The sequence below is a fragment of the Mus musculus genome, chromosome 5 (genome assembly GCF_000001635.26).
Source record: "Mus musculus strain C57BL/6J chromosome 5, GRCm38.p6 C57BL/6J".
Lineage (NCBI taxonomy): Eukaryota > Metazoa > Chordata > Mammalia > Rodentia > Muridae > Mus > Mus musculus.
The window spans coordinates 122,554,045-122,573,538 of NC_000071.6; the positions used below are offsets into that span (position 1 = coordinate 122,554,045).

The following is a 19,494-nucleotide window of genomic DNA, read 5'->3' on the forward strand; positions in this document are numbered from 1 at the left end:
ACTGAGCCTCACAGCCCAACAAACAGCTGTAATTGGATTTAGAAATTAAGCTTATAAAGATATTTAAGGTTTTATAAGTGTGTCTATACACATCAACATCCATCCAGATATTTTTAATTAAAAGATTATATAGATATGTCATAACCCATAATGAACACAGAAACATATATTCATATCTTTATTATATCATATATTTGTATATTTATATATTTATTATATTAATTAAGATATCAATATGTTAATATAACATATGATATTAATTTATAAATTATTTTATATATTATATAAATATACTTATATATTTATAGTATATATTATGGTTATATGAGCTGTTAAATATACATATATTTATATAATATAGGTATAAAATATATAATAAATATATTTATATAATAAGATATTTATAAAATGTATAATAAACACATTACTGTATCTGTATGTGTTATGGGTGTTTTGCCTACATGTATGTCTGTACCACATGTATGCCTGGTTCACACAGACAACAGAAGGGACATGGGATTCCTTGGAACTGGACTTATAGACTATTGTGAGCCACCATGTGGGTGCTGGGAATTGAACACAGGTCCTTTGGAAGAGCAGGTAGTACTCTTAATCACTGAGCTATTTCTCCAGCTCCACTTTTAAACAAGAAAAAAAGGGGAATAGTTTCTTATTAATATAACGTGGACTCTTTAGATGAAAGCCTATTGAAAAACATACTAAAAATGTAAACAATCTATGGTTAATGTAAATGAAGGTTTATATACACTAATTAAAATACATTAATTTCTAACATAAAATTCCATTTGCTTCCTTTTTTAATGCAATTGTGCCACCCTTAAAGTAGCAGTTCTCAAACTGTGGGTTGTGACCCTTTCACGGGGGTCACCTAAGACCATCAGAAAACACAGATATTTACATTATGACTCATAACAGTAGCAAAATTACAGTTATTAAGTAGCAACACAAATAATTTCATGGCTGGGGGTCACCACAACATGAGGGGATGGGTCATAGCATTAGGAAAGTTGAGAACCACTGCTATAAAGAAATAAGATATAGAACTGACAAGTTCTCTGTCTCTGTCTCTGTCTCTCTCTCTCTCTCTCTCTCTCTCTCTCTCCCCTTCCTCCTTCCCTCCATCTCTCTGTCTCTGTCTTTGTCTCTGTCTCTCCCTCCCTCCCTCTCTCTCTGACTCTCTCTCTCATCCTGTGTGTGTGTACACTTGATACGTGTCTGGAGGTCAGAGGCCTCTGACAGGACTTGGCTCTCTGTGTGAGTCCTGGAGACTGACCTTATCACACGCTAACATGCAGCACCACCTCTCTGGTCCCTTTACTTTCCTAAGAAAGGAAGTAACAACCCCTTGAAATAGGTAGCCTTCCAGAAGAATAAGTGTCAGAGCCATGCAATAAAAAGCCTCAATTAGAGACATTAAAAAGTAATTCTTACCTTACCAAGGTTTTCTTGCTCAGTAATATTTTTGGTATACTGTTCCCTAGAGAGCCAACAGAATATTCAATCTTAGCTTTAATGATTTCATCACACAACAAAATTATAAATTAGCACATCTATATACATTTATAGTTTGCAACAGAATTAAGAAGGAACTCATCAGATACTTCGTTTTTCTTCATGTTTAAATTTCTGTTCCAGTAAACAGTAATTTAAAAGCCTTATATAGGAAATTAAGTTAAGAAAATTAAGATATATTACTAGTTCTGATTATCTACCCTTAAAATTGACAACCCGTGTGCTTAAATTACACATTGCCTTTTAGAGTCTATTAACTATATAAGTGTCTGACTCTACCTCCGCTTCCAGGAAATCAGCCTGAAGAAGAACTCCACAACTTAAGAAACATAAGAGCAAATACTACTTATTTCACCAATGTATAGAATACTGAAAGCTGGAAGACTAAATGCATATAGATGGGGAAATGTTTATGCAGATTATAGTAATCTATTGAAAGGAGTAACACAGAGTTGTGAAAAATGAGGTAAATCTATACATACTGAAGTGGAAAAAATTCTAAATGAATATTAAGATAATTTAATATTGGGGCTGGAGAGATGGCTCAGAGGTTAAGAACAATGATTGATCTTCTAGAGGTCCTGAGTTCAATTCCCAGTAACCACATGGTGGCTCACAACCATTTGTAATGGGATCTGATGCCTTCTAGTGTGTTCTGGTGTGTCTGAAGACAGCTATGTTGTACCTATATGCACAAAATAAATAAATCTAATAAAAAAGTTTAACAAGAGATAATTTAATATTATTTTTGCATACACACATGTATGTATACATATATTTCCCATGTATTGGCTAACATGCACATGTGCAGATATATTAGCATTTTCATGGTTGAATATGGAACAGTGTACACTAAAGCATTAATAGTAGACTGTTAAAGCATGAACCATGACAATATGGCCTGCATCTTTAAAACATTTTTATTTTATTTCATAGGTTTGGGTATTTTGTCTGCATAGGGGTCACCACAAGGTGAGGAACAGTATTAGTGTTGCAGCATTAGAAGGGTGGAGAACCACTGCTCTAAGCCATCTCTCCAGTCATCCTCTACCCACCATCTCCTTCTCTGCCCTTTTTGAAAGATCTCACAGAGCCCAGTATAATCTCACACTTAGCTAGCCTTGAATTACTGGTCCACCTGCCTTCACCTCTCAAGTGCTGGAGTTTACAGTGGTGTTTCACCACACAATAGGTCCTTTCCTTTGCTTTTCTTCCTTTTCCTTTCCTCTCCTTTCCCCTTTCCTTTTCCCTTACCTCCCCTCTTTCCTTCCCTCCCCTTTCCCCCTCTTTTTTTCATTCTTTCTTCCTTTCTTTCAACAGGGTCTTACTAGGTATTTGGCTGGTTTTGAATTCACCTCGGTAGACCAGGCTGGCCTTGAGCCCACAGCGATCTGTCTGCTTTGCCTTCTGAGTGCTGGAAATACACACACACACACACACACACACACACACACACACCTTTAACAAGGTCCTGCCATTTTTCTCAGGCTGGCCTCAAACTCAAGTAGCCCAGGCCAGCCCTAACCCCACGATCCTCTAGCCTCAGCCTCCCAGTGCTGAGGTTACAGGTATCTGCCGCTATGCTCACCACATTTTGTCTGGAAAGCACTGAATTTCTACTTATAATGATTACTTTTTGGTTTTACAGATAATTTTTATGAGCTAAAAGCTCATTTAAAGTGAAAAATTCAAAGTATTGAAAAATTACAGTACAATTATATTTTAATGGTGTTTAAGAAAAAAAGCACAATTTAGAGTAGGTGACATATTAAGGTCAAAGGATTAAGGAACAGATGGAAGTGTCCAGAGTAGTTTGTGCCAATCTGACACAAGATAGTCGTTTAGGAAAAAGGACTCTCAACTGAGAAAATGCCTCCATAAGATCCAGCCACAGGCAAGCCGGGAACACATCTTCTTAATCAGCAATACATGTAAGAGGGCCCTGCTCAGTGTGGTGGTGCTGCTCCAGGGCTGTCAGTCCTGGGTGGTCTACAAACTCAGGCTGAGCAAGCTATGAGGAACACGCCAGTGAGCAGCCGTCCTCCACAGCTCTGCACCAGCTCCTGCCTCCAGCTTCCCCCCTAATTGAATTCCTGCCCTGACTTCCCAACACCTATAAGCTGAAATCAACTGACTTTGGTTGATGGCATCTTATCACAGCAATAGAAACCTTAACAATACAAGGAACACGGGAGGAGTCTTTAGACTCTGTATATTTGTTTGTTTGTTTAGGGTTTTGTGAAACAGGGTTTTTCTGTGTAACATCTCTGGCCTCAAACTCAGAGATCTACCTGCTTCTGCCTCCCAAGAGCTGTGATTAAACACATGTCACCATGCCTGGCTAGCTCTTATATTTCAATGCAAATATGTTTTATTTTTCTGTGCAAACTTAGATTGTCCTATTAGAAGAATTTAGCAAGATAAGATGAGAAACCCAGCAGCACAAGCAGAGCCAGGCCACACCCCTGCAGCGGGAGGCATGAGAGAGAGGTGGATCTCTGTGAGTTTGAGGCTAGCCTGGTCTACAGAGTGAATGCCAGGATAGCCCGGGGTACATAGTGAGACTCTGTCTTGAGAAAAAGAAAAGGAGAACCGTAAAGTTTACGTTGTGTAAATGAAGCTAAATGAGGACTTTTATAGTTAATGTGTAAGAGTATGTACTAAAGTCTCTATTTATAGGACATCTCCGGGCTGCCTCGCCTGCCAGCACACTACAGACTCTGCAACAGACAGCTTCTACAACAGACAAGTTCCCAGGCTCCTTCTGGTAACACTAATGCAAGCACGGTCCCTCGAAATCTCAAGCGCAGGCTCAGACAAATGACTCCTCCCTTTAGTGTTCTTACTGGCGAGTAAGAAGAAGACATAGCTGTGATGGTGAGTGAGGAAGGATACGCTCCCACGACTGCATTTTATTACAACTTGCAAATGTTTTACAAATTTATTATTTTAAGGCAAGAGTTGATTCAAATTGATTTAAGGCAAGACTACAACACAGTTGAGACTACAAATAAACTCCCCATTCAAGGACTAAGCAGTGTTTACATACAGTTCTTATTTCAGAGGCTGGCATACCGCAGTCACATGCTTCTAGCTAAAAGGCAGCTGCCACACTGCACTATTAGCAGGTAGATGACCAGAGTCCCAGCCATGTGTGCTTAACGAGATGACATTAAAACGCTAATGCTTACAGAAAGCAAATATAAAAGCACACATATTCCTGGGGCTTGGAGGGGGGCTAATGATTCATGCAATGTGAAAGGCTTTGGAACCAGGCAGTGGTGATGGCTCAGCACAGTGAATGTAATCAGGGCCACTAATCACATGCTTACAAGTGGCTAAGGTGACACATTTTATATTTTATACAAATATATATTTTCTACATGAAAAAAAGCAAGCAAGCAGCACAATTATATGTACTCCTATCCTGTTAGGAGGGTTAGACTATCCTAAGATTCAGTGTTCAACAGCAGCTTAGCATCTGACAGCTGAAATATTCTCTATGTTCCTATCTTATTTACAAATCTTGTATAGTTAAAGAGAAAGAATCATTCATATAAGAATAAAAATCACTTACCTAATTGCTTTCCTCTTCTCTTGCTGATCAGAAGAGACGTACGCCTTCATCTCATCAGTCGCTCGACGAAGCTCAACTTCTAGGTTCTACATGTAACATAAAACAAGTTTCAGGAAGTTGTTAATACTTAGAGGGAGGTCTCAGATGGGGCCTAAAACTGGTTCAGTGGGTAAAGGCAAGAGCCATCAAGTCTCACAACCTGAGTTCCATCCCCAGTACCCACACAGTAGAAAGAGAATGCTGAGTCCTGTAAGTTGTTCTCTGATCTCCTCACATGCACCAGGGCACATGGTGTGTATGTTCACAAACATACACAATCAATAAAATAATTTTTAGGACAGTTATGGTGGTGCACATCTTTGATTCCAGCCCTCAGGAAGCAGAGGCAGGCAGATTTCTGTGAATCTGAGGCCAGCCTGGTCTATGTAGCAAGCTTCAGAACAGCCAGGACTACAGAGAGACTCTGTCTCAAAGCACAAACAAACAAAAGAAAAAAACTTAACCTTTGTCAAGAAAGCCTCTGACCCCACTCCTTGCCTTACCTTAATCATGCAGTTTGTATAGTGGTATTTACTTTCTTCTTGAAGACATTCCTCACGAAGTCCTCGCACTTCCTACAGTAGATAATGTTACAGGGGCAACCAATGATTGAAAGAGCAGAAGACTCGTTGCTTTAGATGAACAGCAGAAGAGCAAGCGTCAGAACCAGCTCCTCAGGACTGCTGCTTTATGATGACTGCGCAGCCGCACCGCGGGTCCTGAGACTCGTCCTAGTGCGTTCTAACCTCAGCAGCAGTTACTCATTTATTTATTAAGTCCTACTGTGTGTCTAGCACTCTTGTAAGAATTAGGGACATAGCAGTGAGGAAGAAATGGGGTTCTTCCTCTCATAGACAAGGAAACAGGAATGAAGAGTGGTCCCCATGGGTGCAGGTTCATGTGGACACCTCAGCCCTGGGGAGATGGTACTGTAAGGTGTGTCAGCCTGCGGCGGGGAGTGGGAATCTCTAGGCAGAGGGATCAGTAGGAGCTGACTTTCAGGCTGAGATCTATGTGCTGAGGATAAGGGGGAAGAAGACACTGAGTGTCCCAGGCAGACAGGAGCACACACAGTAACCTGGAAGTAGAACGGAGCTTGGCCAGTTTGGAGTTCAGACACAGACCACCATGCTGGACAAGGAGGAGGACTACAGGACACAGATATGACCTTGACCAGCAGCAGGAACCCCATACAACATAGCCTGAAGGTTAGGTTTACTTCAAGTGTACTGGGAAGCCAATGGAGGGTGGCTTATATATGATATCACGTCTGCTCTAGGAGATGACCTTAGGCATTGGTCATACAGATAGAAAAATTCAAGTTTAAAGAAATAGAATTTCTGGTACTGTGGAGGAATGCTAGAAGGCAGCGGTAAAGATGTAAGAACATCATGACTCAGGGGGTGAAAATGTGCACAGGTGGGCAGCATTGGCTGCACTGTTAAAACAGAAGCCCTCTTCTTACCTGCTCTAATTTGGACCGGTTGCTTTCAAGGCCTGCTGCACAGCTATCATACTGGGCTTTCTTCTCATCACACTCCTGGGTTAGTTCCTAGTTTGAAAAGGGCAGATGATTAAGTGGAAAACAAAGGCAGAAACCATGCCTCGGAAACAATGCGCGTCCTTGTCAGTCCTGTAACTTAACTCTAAGCTTCCTGGCATGCTGACGAGTTATTTATACAACAACTGGACAGTCAAGAATTATGACAGGCGGAGGTGCTGATAAGAACAATGGCTGCCGTGTACTGATCTGTGTGCCAGGCTCTAGCTTATGAGCTGGGATACAACAGTGAACAAACAGCACGCCCCTCAGTGATGCCCAGAGCCAGGGGCTGCTGGAGCCTCAGTGATGCCCAGAGCCACGGGCTGCAGTGTGACCTGTGCAGGAGCACACAGGACTTTCAAACCTAATCTAGGCTTGGGGATCAGTGGAGACAACATCTTGGAGAAACCAATATCTAAACCGAGAATGAGGTATTAGTAAGAATAATTAGAAGGTGAGCAAGGGAAAGGAGATGCTTTTTTTTTTTTTTTTTTTTTTTTTTTTAAGGAACACTGTGTGTAAAGGATTGGAAACAAGGGAGAACAAAAATTCAGGGATGTGTGAATAGTGTCCATTTTTGGACTGAATCTGAGAACAGGGAGAGAAGAGGAGGAAGATGTACGTGGGCTGTGATAAGAACTCTGAATCCTATTAGAACCCTGGACAGTAACTAAATCTTCAATACTGAAGGAGGTGCTGACATAAAGCTTAAAGAACATGCAGGAAGGTCAGTGCCTTGCTGAGATTATACTGCTATGAAGGGCAGAGGCAGGGTGAATTCAAGCTCTTTTAGTAGTTTCCACATTTATTTAGATATTTTGAAGGAGATAATCTGAAAATCTCTAGCAAATACACAGTGATGATTAGTATCTGCAAATGTTGCTAAGGAGAAGCAAATGTCTCGTAAAATCCAAGGCTGAACTGAACTGCCAAGGAATTAGAACCATCAGTCTTGGGAAGCAGAGACTAGCAGTGCTATCTTGGGGAAAGGAGTCTGCACTGCAGAGGGATAATGCCAGCCACAGGGTAGGGGAAGCACTGGGAACACCAGGCGAGGAGGTGGAACTGAGGACCCTATGTAGACCCAAGCTGCTCTCAATGAGGAAACTTCTAAAGGGTTAAGGGTTAAGAAGGAAGAGTTATGATCAGCCTGAAGACAACCGTGGTTAGCCATAGCATCCCTGGACACAGGGGCGCACCCTGAGCATCCTTGGACACAGGGCACACATTGAGCATCCCTGGACACAGGGGCACACATTGAGCATCCCTGGACACAGGAGCACACCCTGAGCATCCCTGGACACAGGGGCACACACTGAGCATCCCTGGACACAGGGGCACACGCTGAGCATCCCTGGACACAGGGGCACACCCTGAGCATCCCTGGACACAGGGGCACACACTGAGCATCCCTGGACACAGGGGCACACCCTGAGCATCCCTGGACACAGGAACACACCCTGAGCATCCCTGGACACAGGGGCACACACTGAGCATCCCTGGACACAGGGGCACATGCTGAGACCTTGCAGGCCAGAGTCCTGCTGCCTGTGCTGTCTCTGTGGATTGGGACTGCATACGGCTGGTGTAACTAGACCAGCGAAAGCTGCAGAGAGGAGCCGCTACCCTATGGGTCACACTGAGCTAAAGCAGAAGCCAGGGAGGTGGCTTGGGGGGTAATGGATTTGTCGACAAGCCTAATATCCAAGTTCAACCCCTGGGAGCCACACACTGACTCTCACAAGTTGACCTCTGACATCTGTGCATGTACACACACACACACACACACACACACACACACACACCCAACAAAATAAATAAATGAATGAATGTAACAATCATATGTCTCTTAAGTGGAGAAAGAAAGCAGTTGTGTGTACTTAGACAGCTTACAGGACCTATGTTCAGATCTCAGCACCTACACTGGGCAGCTCACAACCATCTACACTGGGCAGCTCACAACCATCTACACTGGGCAGCTCACAACCATCTACACTGGGCAGCTCACAACCATCTACACTGGGCAGCTCACAACCATCTACACTGGGCAGTTCACAACCATCTACACTGGGCAGCTCACAACCATCTACACTGGGCAGTTCACAACCATCTACACTGGGCAGCTCACAACCATCTACACTGGGCAGCTCACAACCATCTACACTGGGCAGCTCACAACCATCTACACTGGGCAGCTCACAACCTTCTACAATCCAGATCCAGAGGATTCTAGGATTTCTTCTAGCTCTCATCGTTGTCCCACTCCTGCCGCATGCACACACACACACACACACACACACACACACACACACACAACTAAATAATAATAATAATAATTAACAATAATAATAAAAACACGTCTGTACTGTGTGTCTTTAACCCCAGCACTCAGGAGGCAGAAGCAGAGGCTGGTGAATTTCTGTAAATTCAAAGTCAGCCTGGTCTACATAGTGAGTTTCAGGCCAGCCAGGGCTATATAATTAGACTCTGCCAATAAGTAAACAAGTAAATAAATAGACATACAGACAAATAAACAAATAAAATCTACTTACTAACTCCCATAAAACTTCTGGAAAATATTTAAGGCCCTATTAAGTTATATTCTCTTTCTCTGATGAAGGGGCAGACAGGAAAAATAGTATATTTGAGACAAGGCCTCAGGTAGCGTTAGCTGGCCTTGAACTGTTTTTTGTTTGTTTGTTTGTTTGTTTGTTTTTTGAGACAGGGTCTCTGTATAATTGTTCTGGCTGTTCTGGAACTGACTATGTAGACCAGGCTAGCTTTGAACTCACAGAGATCCTCCTGCCTCTGTCTCCTGAGTGCTGGGATAAAGGCGCATAGCCCCACGCTCAACTGAACTTGTTCTCTCTAATGAAGATCCCTTTGGGTTTAGCAGAGAAGCACCGAGACAGCGCCTTAGCAACACTGCTTGCTCACTCACAAGTTGGGCAGAGCCACAGAACAAAGGCAATTTCTTACTTTTATAGACTTAAAAAGAGATTTACGCTGGGCGTGGTGGCGCACGCCTTTAATCCCAGCACTCGGGAGGCAGAGGCAGGCAGATTTCTGAGTTCGAGGCCAGCCTGGTCTACAGAGTGAGTTCCAGGACAGCCAGGGCTATACAGAGAAACCCTGTCTCGAACCCCCCCACACACACAAAAAAGAGATTTACTTTTATTTAAATGTACAGGAATGTCCTGGTTTGTATATGCTTGGCCCAGGGAGTGGCACTATTAGAGGTGTGGCCTTAGGTACATCACTGTGGGCATGGGCTTAAGACCTTTATCCTAGCTGCCTGGAAGTCAGTCTCCTCATAGAAGCCTTCAGATGAAGACATAGAACTCTGAGCTCTGCCTGTACCATGCCTGCCTGGATACTGCCATGTTCTCACCTCGATGATAATGGATTGAACCTCTGAACCTGTAAGCCAGCCCCAACTAAATGTTTTTATGAGTTGCCTTGGTCATGGTATCTATCCACAGCAGTAAAACCCTAACTAAGACAATGTATGTATGTCTCTGTGGTCATCTGTCACATATGTGCAGGGGCCCATGGTGGCCAGAAGAAGGTATCAGAACCCTGGAGCTAAAGTTACTGGGCGCTGTGTGGGTGCTCTGATGTAGACTCTGATTTCTAGAAGAGCAGCAAGTGCTCTAAGCCACCTTGAGACTTTAAAGGGGAGAAGGCTGGGCCTAGAAATAAGGCCTACAAGGTAATCCGGGGCTTCTGTGTGCTAGGAATTAGCAGCTTGGTGAAGCTGGGGTATAAGGCCACACCTTAGGCCTAGGATGGAGAGAAAGCTGTAGGGGGTGCGGCTGCACCCCTCTATAGCAGCAGAATCTATGGTCAAGATGACCTCAATCATCCTCCACCCCGTCCCAGCCCAAGTGCTGGGTTACAGTGTTTGTCACAGTCCCAGCTCTGCTTGGTGCTGGGGATTAAACCTAGGCTCTGGCATGTTAGGCAAGCACTCTACCAACTGAGTGCCACATCCTAGTCCCTCCAAACGTCCCCCTAGACAGTGCTGCACAGCTTGAATCATGTGTAATTTGGGGGTTTGTAGGGTTTTTGGATACATGATCTTTCATGGAGTCTATGATGGCTTCAAGTTCAACATGTGGATGTAACCAGAGATGACCTTGAACCTCTTACCCTTCCAGTTCCACCACATCCAGCTGAGTTTTACAATCAATCAATAAAAAGTATTTCAAGAAAACTAAACTATTAGATTGTATACTCTAAACTGAGTATACAATTACAATTGCATGTAATTAGTTATTCCATTTAATTACACAGCAATAGAATTGCCTCTAAGAAAACAAACTTTTCAAGGTGTTATTCTAGTTACAGATGATTAAATGTTAAGGTGTAAATCTTGAGTTGGTGATACTCTTGATTTTAAGTAGTTATAAAACTTAATTTTAGAATGCATTCCAAATACAATAGAAATAACTGAGGATAGCCCATTAAAGTTAAAAGTATACAATATTTTAAAATACTCTTGGTCTTTAAATGTATGATAGTGTCACTGGGCATGTTGGCACATACCTTTAATTCCAACTCTTTGGGACTGGGGCAGGCTGAGCTCTACAAGTTCAAGGCCAGCCAGGACTACATAGTGAGATCTTCACTTAAAACAAACTGAAACAAAAACAAAATAAAAAGGCACAGCCTCAAAGGCTGCGGGATTCCCTTAGCTCCTGAGTTCTGGGCAACTACAACAATCTGAATGTAAACAATGGGTGTTAGGACTTGGGGATGTAGTTTACCAACACAATGCTTTGCCTAGCAAGTGTCAAATGTGGGACTCCATCTGCAGCATCAGAAAAGTAAAACAAAACAAAACATACAAAAACCTCTGAAAGGCTAGGGAATAGTTTAGTGGCAGGCCTAGTTTAGTGCTTGTCTAGCATGTGAAAGGCCCTGGATTCCATCTCTACCACCACAAAACACACAAATAAATCAAGGGCAACAGAGAAGTTAGTAGTCAACACTGGTATAACAAGACTAGAAAGGCCATCCTGTGGTTGGAGGCGTAACTAATTCCCACAGGAGGAGGAGGGGGACCATGATACGGGGAAAAAAGAAACAGTGGTAAAAAGACTTGAAGGTGGCAGGAATAGAGGAAGATCCCCAAAGATTCAGGGGTCACATTACATTACTAGTGCAGTGTTAGAGACACTTGCTCTGCCGTCTGCCACTATACAATCTTAGACAAGTCACTAGTCTCTATGCCTGCCTGCCTGCCTCCCTCCCCACCTCTGTTCCTTTCTTTCTCTCCATAAAGGAAGTTCCTGTCTCTTTGGATTGTTTGTCAGGTCCAATGAGAAATGTCAGAGTACAAGGTACATAGCTAGTGCTTAATAAATATTGTTAATACCAAATTTACCATCACTATCTATAAGTCCCCATTGCTAACACTCGTACAGCTTTTCTGGTTTCATAGCATCCCTCTGGCCTATTCCACAATATACTAAGTAATATATACATTACTTGCTCTTTAGATGTGATTTCTTTTATCTTGCTTGAATTTCCTTATGTGCTGCTACCATACCGCTTAGAGCATAAACCTGAGAGAGCAGGGCTGTCTCTTCGATCTCCTCTGTGATGGCAGCAGTGTGTAATGAGATAGACTGAGATAAGGCAACTTAGGCAGGACATGCAGACATGGTAGCATTCACCTTTAATTCTAGCACTTGGAAGAGGCACATGGATCTCTTTAAATCCAAGGCCAACATGGTGTAAACATAGTGTTCCAGGACAGCCAGAGCTATGCAAAATGGGAGAAAGACCCCGGGGGGGGGGGGAATTTGCAGGCTAAAGTAAGACCCTTCCTTGAGTCTCCCATTTGTCTGTCTGGATAAGCTTCTAAACCTATCTCAGACTGTGTGGCATTTTCTATAAAAAGGAAATGATGTCTATAGCTGACTTCAAAGTCTATGTGATTTTCTACTCTGGAGCTAACTCTGACAGATGGTGTTCATGTAGAACTGGGTTTCTAGTTCCGTCCTCAGGCACAGGCAAGATGGCTCACACTCACACTTACAATTACTCCGGAGACGGATGAAGCAGCAGCACTACTGCCAAAACCTAGCGGCTGGCCGCTGGCTCGTGCATGCTGTGCAGGGCACTTACCTCTGACAGTTCTCCTTTAAAGCCCTGGTTACAACTAGCTTCCAAGTAATGGCACTTGTGCTTAGCCTCCTGCCGTTTGCCCGCTGTGCCTGCCAGAACAGTAAGCCCATCCATCTAAGGCTGCCTTGCTGGGATACTCTGCCTCACTTGGCCACACAAGAATGAGATTTAATACTTACAGCACTCAAATGCAAATGATTTTTACAAATTTCATCTGGCTGCATTTTGCATTTCAGTTTGAATTCCTTCTCCCCAGCCCTCACTGATTTGTGGGCCCCACCATCACTGCCTTATGCTGCGTCAGTTCAGTACTAGTTTCCTTTCCATTATCTCCCTTAAAAAATACCTAAGAGTCCACCTAAGCAAGACAGCAAAAACATCAAACTTACTTGACATTTCTGACGCAACTGCCGTAGTTCTTTTATAACTGGGGCTAAAGCTGACTTCTTTTCTGATACCAAGGAATTCAGTTTTTTCACCTGTCATTTAAAGCAAAAGACATGTCATTTAAAAAATGAAAAAAAGTGCTGCATACATAAAAATACTACTGCAGTCAAGTAAAGACTTAAAGAAATAAAACTTTTAATTACTTTAGTGCCAAATAGTAGGAAAGAGATTGAATAGATGTTAGTTTCTTTTTTTCTTATTTTTTGGGGGATATAGGGTCTCACTATGTAGCTCTGGCTGTCCTCAAACTCACAGAGATTTGCCTGTCTCTGCTTCCCCAGTGCTAGGATTATAGATGTGTGCCCGAGGTCTGGTTAATAGATGTGAACTCCGTAGCAAAGTGCAGGGCCACTTATTGGTTCTAAATGCCAGTTATCATGACCGCACACCATGCTGAGAAGATGTCTGCAATCTAACACTGAAGCACAAAGCAACTACAAATTACCTGTGTGCCATTATAATGTTATTGTCTATGAGACATGTGCAACTCAGGAGGTCACATAAATGAACACAAATATGCACGGGTGATTTTCAATATATGTAATGTGAATAACCTGACAGAAGAGGGGTCCTGGAGGCCTCCTCTATACTAAACACTAAGTATTTTTAGAAACTAGATTTGGGCGAAATCCAGAAAGTTTGTAGGATACATTCTGGAAAGTCTTTGAGTTTGGGGATGCAACTATCTTTTTTCTTTTTTTTTTTTTTTTTTTTTTTTTTTTTTTTTTGGTTTTTCGAGACAGGGTTTCTCTGTATAGCCCTGGCTGTCCTCGAACTCAGAAATCCTCCTGCCTCTGCCTCCCAAGTGCTGGGATTACTATCTACTAATAAATAAGAAAAGATTTTAATATCATGCTTGATGAAAATGTCCCAGTGTATTTGGGTGATAGCAGCCCCGAATCTAGAATATCAAAGACATACACAAAGATGAAATAATTCTAGTTCTTATTTTTAATATAGATATTTCTTTAATGTTACATCAAGATACAAAATAAGCACTGTTTTAAGCTGAACATTACAATGGAACAACTCCTTGATAAAAAAACACCACATAGATGCAAGAATTCGGGAGAGTGAAGTCTCAAGCAACGGTGTGCTGCTGTCGGTGTGAGTGGAGCCTGAGTCCTGAGGGTGAGTGAGGTAAGGCCTTCTCTAGGCAAATCCTTCCTCTGGCCTGAGTGTGCAAATTGACAATGTGTAGAAAATGTCCACCATAGCTTCCCCCATAGAGTTTACGCCTAACGATTGATACCCTACAGAGACTGCTCCTAAGAAGACTAGCTAAGCCCCCTCCTTGTTCCTCTGTGCATAGTAAACAGCTAAGTGGGTATGCAGCAGCAGCAGCTTCTTAGAGCCTGGATCACCTGATTCCCGCTTTTCTATTTATGTGTCTGTGTGTCTGTCCTTTGTTCCTTCCCTTGCTGCCCCAAGAGGTCAACCCTGATACCATACAAGCATGTATGACAAAAGAATAGAAAGTAAGCATTGTATAGAGATGAATATTTGAATGTTTAACTGAAAATTAAACACACACACACACACACACACACACAGAGTAAGTCAACAAGCAAGCAGTAGAGAGGCTCCATTACCATCTCTGACATGTCATCCAGGGTCCGGCCTTTCATCTCGTCAACCTCACTCTTCAGGGCCGACACTCTCTCAAGCTCCTCTTGGGTGTAACTGTATCCAGATATACCCTTCTTTTCTTCAATAGTTCGCTATAAGAAATGAATAGGCCATGAGTATTGGCATCTTCTTCCCATAAGAAACACTTCCTATTTCTGTTGAAAAGTTGTGAATAACATAAAGTCATTCAGAATCCTAATGGACCATCTGCATTTACTTCAATTATTATCTCATCCAGAAACAGGTCTTTATACACTATAAACCTGTACTCAAAGTTGCCATACTGTCTGGAGATGCAGAGGAAGTACATCCAATTTCAGATCTTCAAATAACGCCACATACTTAGTGTAGGCTATGAAACACACGATGCACCCAATAGCTCTGTAAAGAATGCACACACTCGTAAGTGATAGTGAACTCATCCACTTATCTGCTGCCCCGTATGCACTAGCTTTTCTGAGCACAGTTCTAGCCACTAGTACGCAGGGTGAGCATAATAAAGGAGGGGGTTCTTTCTAAAACTAGCTTATTTCTAGTAGGAAAAATACACAATAAAAAAACAAGTAAGTAGAATACACTCAAGGTGAGAACAGATTTGCTGCAGAAAGTATATGACATCTGAGCAAAGCTCTGCTGGGCGTATGGAAGTGGGACCCAGCAATGGAGTAGCAACCTTAGACTGGAAGAAAACACACAAGTGCAACATCCTAGACAAGTGGAACAATGTGTGTGTGGGTGCACACGTGTTTGAGGCTGCACATGTGTGCAGAGGCAGACCCCCGTGTCTTCGCAGTCACTCCCTCCCATGTTTTTTGAGACAGTGTCTGGAGCTCACTGAGTCTCTGCATCGGGGGCCAGGCTTATACTGGTGTGCTTCTCTGTGCTATGGTGTTAAGGACTGAGCTCAGGCCCTCCTTACTACATGGCAAGCACGGACTGAGCCAGCTCCTAATGCTATTAAAAATGTTTCAGGGAAGAGAGAATGGGCAGCTACTTTAAATGCTGCTAAAAGGCTGAGTAAGAAAAGAACTCAAGCTGGATGGTGGTGTATGCCTTTGATCCCAGCACTCAAAGGCAGAGGCCAGCCTGGTCTACAGAGCAAGTCCTAGGATGGCCCAGGCGACACAGAGAAACCCTGTCTCAAAACACCAGAGGAGGGGAGAGAAGGGCCAGGGGAAGAGAGAGGGAGACAAATACTTAAAATTGAAGGCACTTGTGACCTAATGAGAAGTTTCTGTGCAATGGCAAGTTTTAAAACCTCATTGGAAGCCAGGCATAGTGGCACATGACTGTAATTCCAGCACTCAGAAGACTAAGGCAGGAAGGAGATCATGACTTCAAAGCCAGCTAGGACTACACAGTGAGTTTCAGGGCAGCCGAGCCTACACAGTAAGACCCTATCTCAAAGAAAAATAAAAAGTATCATTGAAGAATATTCCAAAGGGTTGGATTTCTGGGCTACCAATAGGACTAGCATAAAAAGAGAAGAAGGAATCAGGGAGAAGTAGCATACAGTTCTGCAAGCTGCCTCATCTGTGGGCAGCAATCCAAGCCCTCAGCTGGGCACTGAGGAGGAAGACACTAGGACTGAGCGGGACTGGGTGTGACCACTTAAGAGACAGACACAGATTTTAGCATTTCCATGGTACTATGACACAGAGGTAGAACTCAACACCTGTCAACATATAGGTGGCCTGTAAATGCCCCGGCTTCCAGCTAATGCCTCAGAGGGCTGCATCTTAGAGATTATAGGGATAACCTAACAGCCAGACCTAGGCCCAATAGTAACAACCAATTCCGAGGAATAAAGTCTCTGCTTGTGGTATAAGGACTGTCCTTATGAGTAAATAAAAATTAGAAGAATATCAGCTCTAACATTCCCCATCAATTGGATTAAAGAAATCTTCAGGAAAAAAAGTTAAATCTTCCTTTGGAAGGTAATTAATATAGGTAGGGCCACAAGTCTATAATTACACATAATTTCTGACATCCAATAAATATTATGGATAAAGAAACAGAACCAAGTCCCCAAAAAAACAAGAAAAAAAAATAGAGAAGAGAAATGGGTGTCTGTATAAACTTAGTAGACAGGAACTTTGAAACCACGAACTAGGATCTATAAAACAGAATAAACAGGAAACTCAAAGATGGAAAAACAAATTAACTGAGATTAAGAACTTTATAAATGTTTTAAACATGAAACTGGCATACATACATAAACAACACACACACACACACTAATTAATGAACTAGAAGCAGAAAAACAGGCCTAGAAAGATGGCTCAGTTAAGAGCATTTGTTGCTCTTACAGAGGAAGCAGGTTTGGTCCAGCACCCACAAGGCAGCTCACAACCATTTAACTCTAATTCTAAGATTACCTTTCCTGACCTCCGTGAGCACCACGGACACATGGGGCACACACACATTCATGCAGGATATGCTTATACATATAAAAATAAATCAATCTAAGAACAAAAGAAGGTACAAAGGACAAGACAATAAAGCAACCCAAGGTAAATCCCTGCAAGAAACAATACTGAGAAATGAAAACAAACAAAAAAACAAAAAGTGATACACATAATTAATTAAAAAAAACAAAAAAACAGGACGATGAGGTGGCTCAGGGGAAGGACACTTGCTGCAAAGCCTGATGTCGTGAGTCTGATCCCTGGAGCCCATGTGGTGGAAGGAGAGGATAGACTCCTACAGGTCATCCTCTGACATCCACACATGCACGTGAGCACAACACTAAACTAAACAAACAAGTGTAACACCAATAACAGAGGAACAGGGGCAGTGGCAGCTAGAACTAATACAGATGTCACGGGAGTCCAAGTAAGAGGGGGGAGAGACACTGACAACCCATGCAGCCACATGGAATCACAAGTCCACAGCACAAGAGGAAACTGAAAAGCCCCCAATGTTTGATTTTTAAGTCAAGGCTAAGGGATCCAAGTGGAAATTAGAAAATCGTCTAAACAATAATGCAGGTATTATTGTCAGTTTTCAAACTAGTGTTGTCAGGATCCATGTTTGGTTCACAGTAAATTTTAGTCTTAAAATCTCTACAAACAGACTGTTCATTATCACAACACTGAAAAGTTCATATTGTCGAACTGCAACATATGAAATGCCCTTGACCTCAACCAGGATTGCTGTTCACAGCAACGTCCTGATGAAATAGCTTCCCCCATGGGGAAAAGGAGGGAAAATGTCACCCCAAGAGAGCTGCAGGGATCTGGAGCTCAGAGCAGCTCAACAGCAATGCTTCAGCTATCACGTGCCAAGCCTGCAGGCAAACTCCACACAGCACCTTCCCTGGGCATTTCTTTCCAAAGCTCTTAGAGAGCGCATGTGTAAGCCATGATAAATAAATGTTTTATAGTCACTCGCTTGGAATGATAATTTTACTCATATTAACTAGCTAACCAAAAGAAACACCCACTTGGACTTCCAACTTCTATTAATAACTCCAAAGTAGGCACACACATTTTTTAAAAGGCAGTGCTTACTGCTGTATTTTAAAAATAAATGAATCAGCTTATATGACATCTCTGTAATTAATCAAAGAAAGTTAATAATTGGATGATTTTTCCAGTGAAAACAGTGACCTCAGCAGAAAGCTCTGAGCCATAAGCAAGCCTCCTGATATCTGTATTTTAGCAGCCACGTAATACATGAGGCTGTATTACCAGTTGATGCTGAATGGTTTCCTGACGCTGCTTCAGAAGTTCTTCTGTCCTCTGCAGGAGGCCAAACTCAGCCTTAAATTCAGCTATTATCTGATGCTTCTTTTTGAAAACTGTGCTTTTGCTTCGAAGTTTACTGACGTATCGCTTGAACTGCAAAAAGAACCCAAACATTAGAAATAAACTCACTGTGTTAGAAAGCCTTTCTTATCTTTTTCAGCTGTCCGTGAACCACCAATACATAAAAACTTAGCTTTCTTAGACAACTAGTAGAGACTAATTGCTTAATATTTATGCACTTAGCATGTATGCACCATATGCAATGCAGAGACAGAGAAGTCAGGGAAGGTGTCAGACCCCTAGGAACTGGAGTTACAGATGGTTGTTGCGAGCTACCACATTGGTGCTGTCAACTGAACCTGGCTCTTCTCTGTTTTTTCTGATCAGGCTGTCCTAGAACTTGCTATGTAGACCAGGCTGGCCAGGCATGTGCCACCATACCCAGCTAGGAACCTGGTTCCTCTATAAAAGCAACAAGTGCTATTAATCACTGAGCCATCTCTCCTGCCTTAAGACTAACTGCTTAATTAAACAATATATATATACATCTTCATTTTTGAACTCACCTAAATATTCTGAGTCCTCATATAAAAAGCTCTTCACTTTAAACTTTACAAATAAGAAATTAAAAAAAAAAAATGAACAAACAAAAAACCCACCCAGCCATTGAACCCATGACAGTCGGAAGGCCTAAAGCAGAAGGAAGCTGCTCCGAGTGGCTGTGGCCCTGGTCTCGCCATGGAGTCTTGTGAATGACTGTGTGCTGCCAGAGTGCACTGGACTCACTGGGCTCGACACTGAGAACTGGAGTCAGCCACAGGGACTACTTGCCACCTGAGAAA

The 19,494-nt window shown here is 42.5% G+C and overlaps 1 protein-coding gene across 9 annotated transcripts in view; it reads right to left on the reverse strand.

Annotated features, from left to right (window-relative positions):
* The window catches only part of Ift81 (intraflagellar transport 81), a 74,282-nt gene that overhangs the window by 13,780 nt on the left and 41,008 nt on the right, over positions 1–19,494 (reverse strand). For 6 of the 9 annotated variants that reach the window (XM_011248162.1, NM_001358919.1, NM_009879.4 and 3 more), the window contains 7 exons: positions 18,596–18,745; positions 14,867–14,995; positions 13,217–13,306; positions 6,615–6,701; positions 5,653–5,724; positions 5,111–5,196; positions 1,453–1,498 (listed from right to left, as the gene is read on the reverse strand). In XM_011248162.1, coding sequence (XP_011246464.1) covers positions 1,453–1,498; positions 5,111–5,196; positions 5,653–5,724; positions 6,615–6,701; positions 13,217–13,306; positions 14,867–14,995; positions 18,596–18,745 — 660 coding nt within the window. The remainder of the gene's footprint in view (positions 1–1,452; positions 1,499–5,110; positions 5,197–5,652; positions 5,725–6,614; positions 6,702–13,216; positions 13,307–14,866; positions 14,996–18,595; positions 18,746–19,494) is intronic. The other 3 variants (XR_003955576.1, XM_006530128.2, XM_030254093.1) reach the window with 1 other exon arrangement.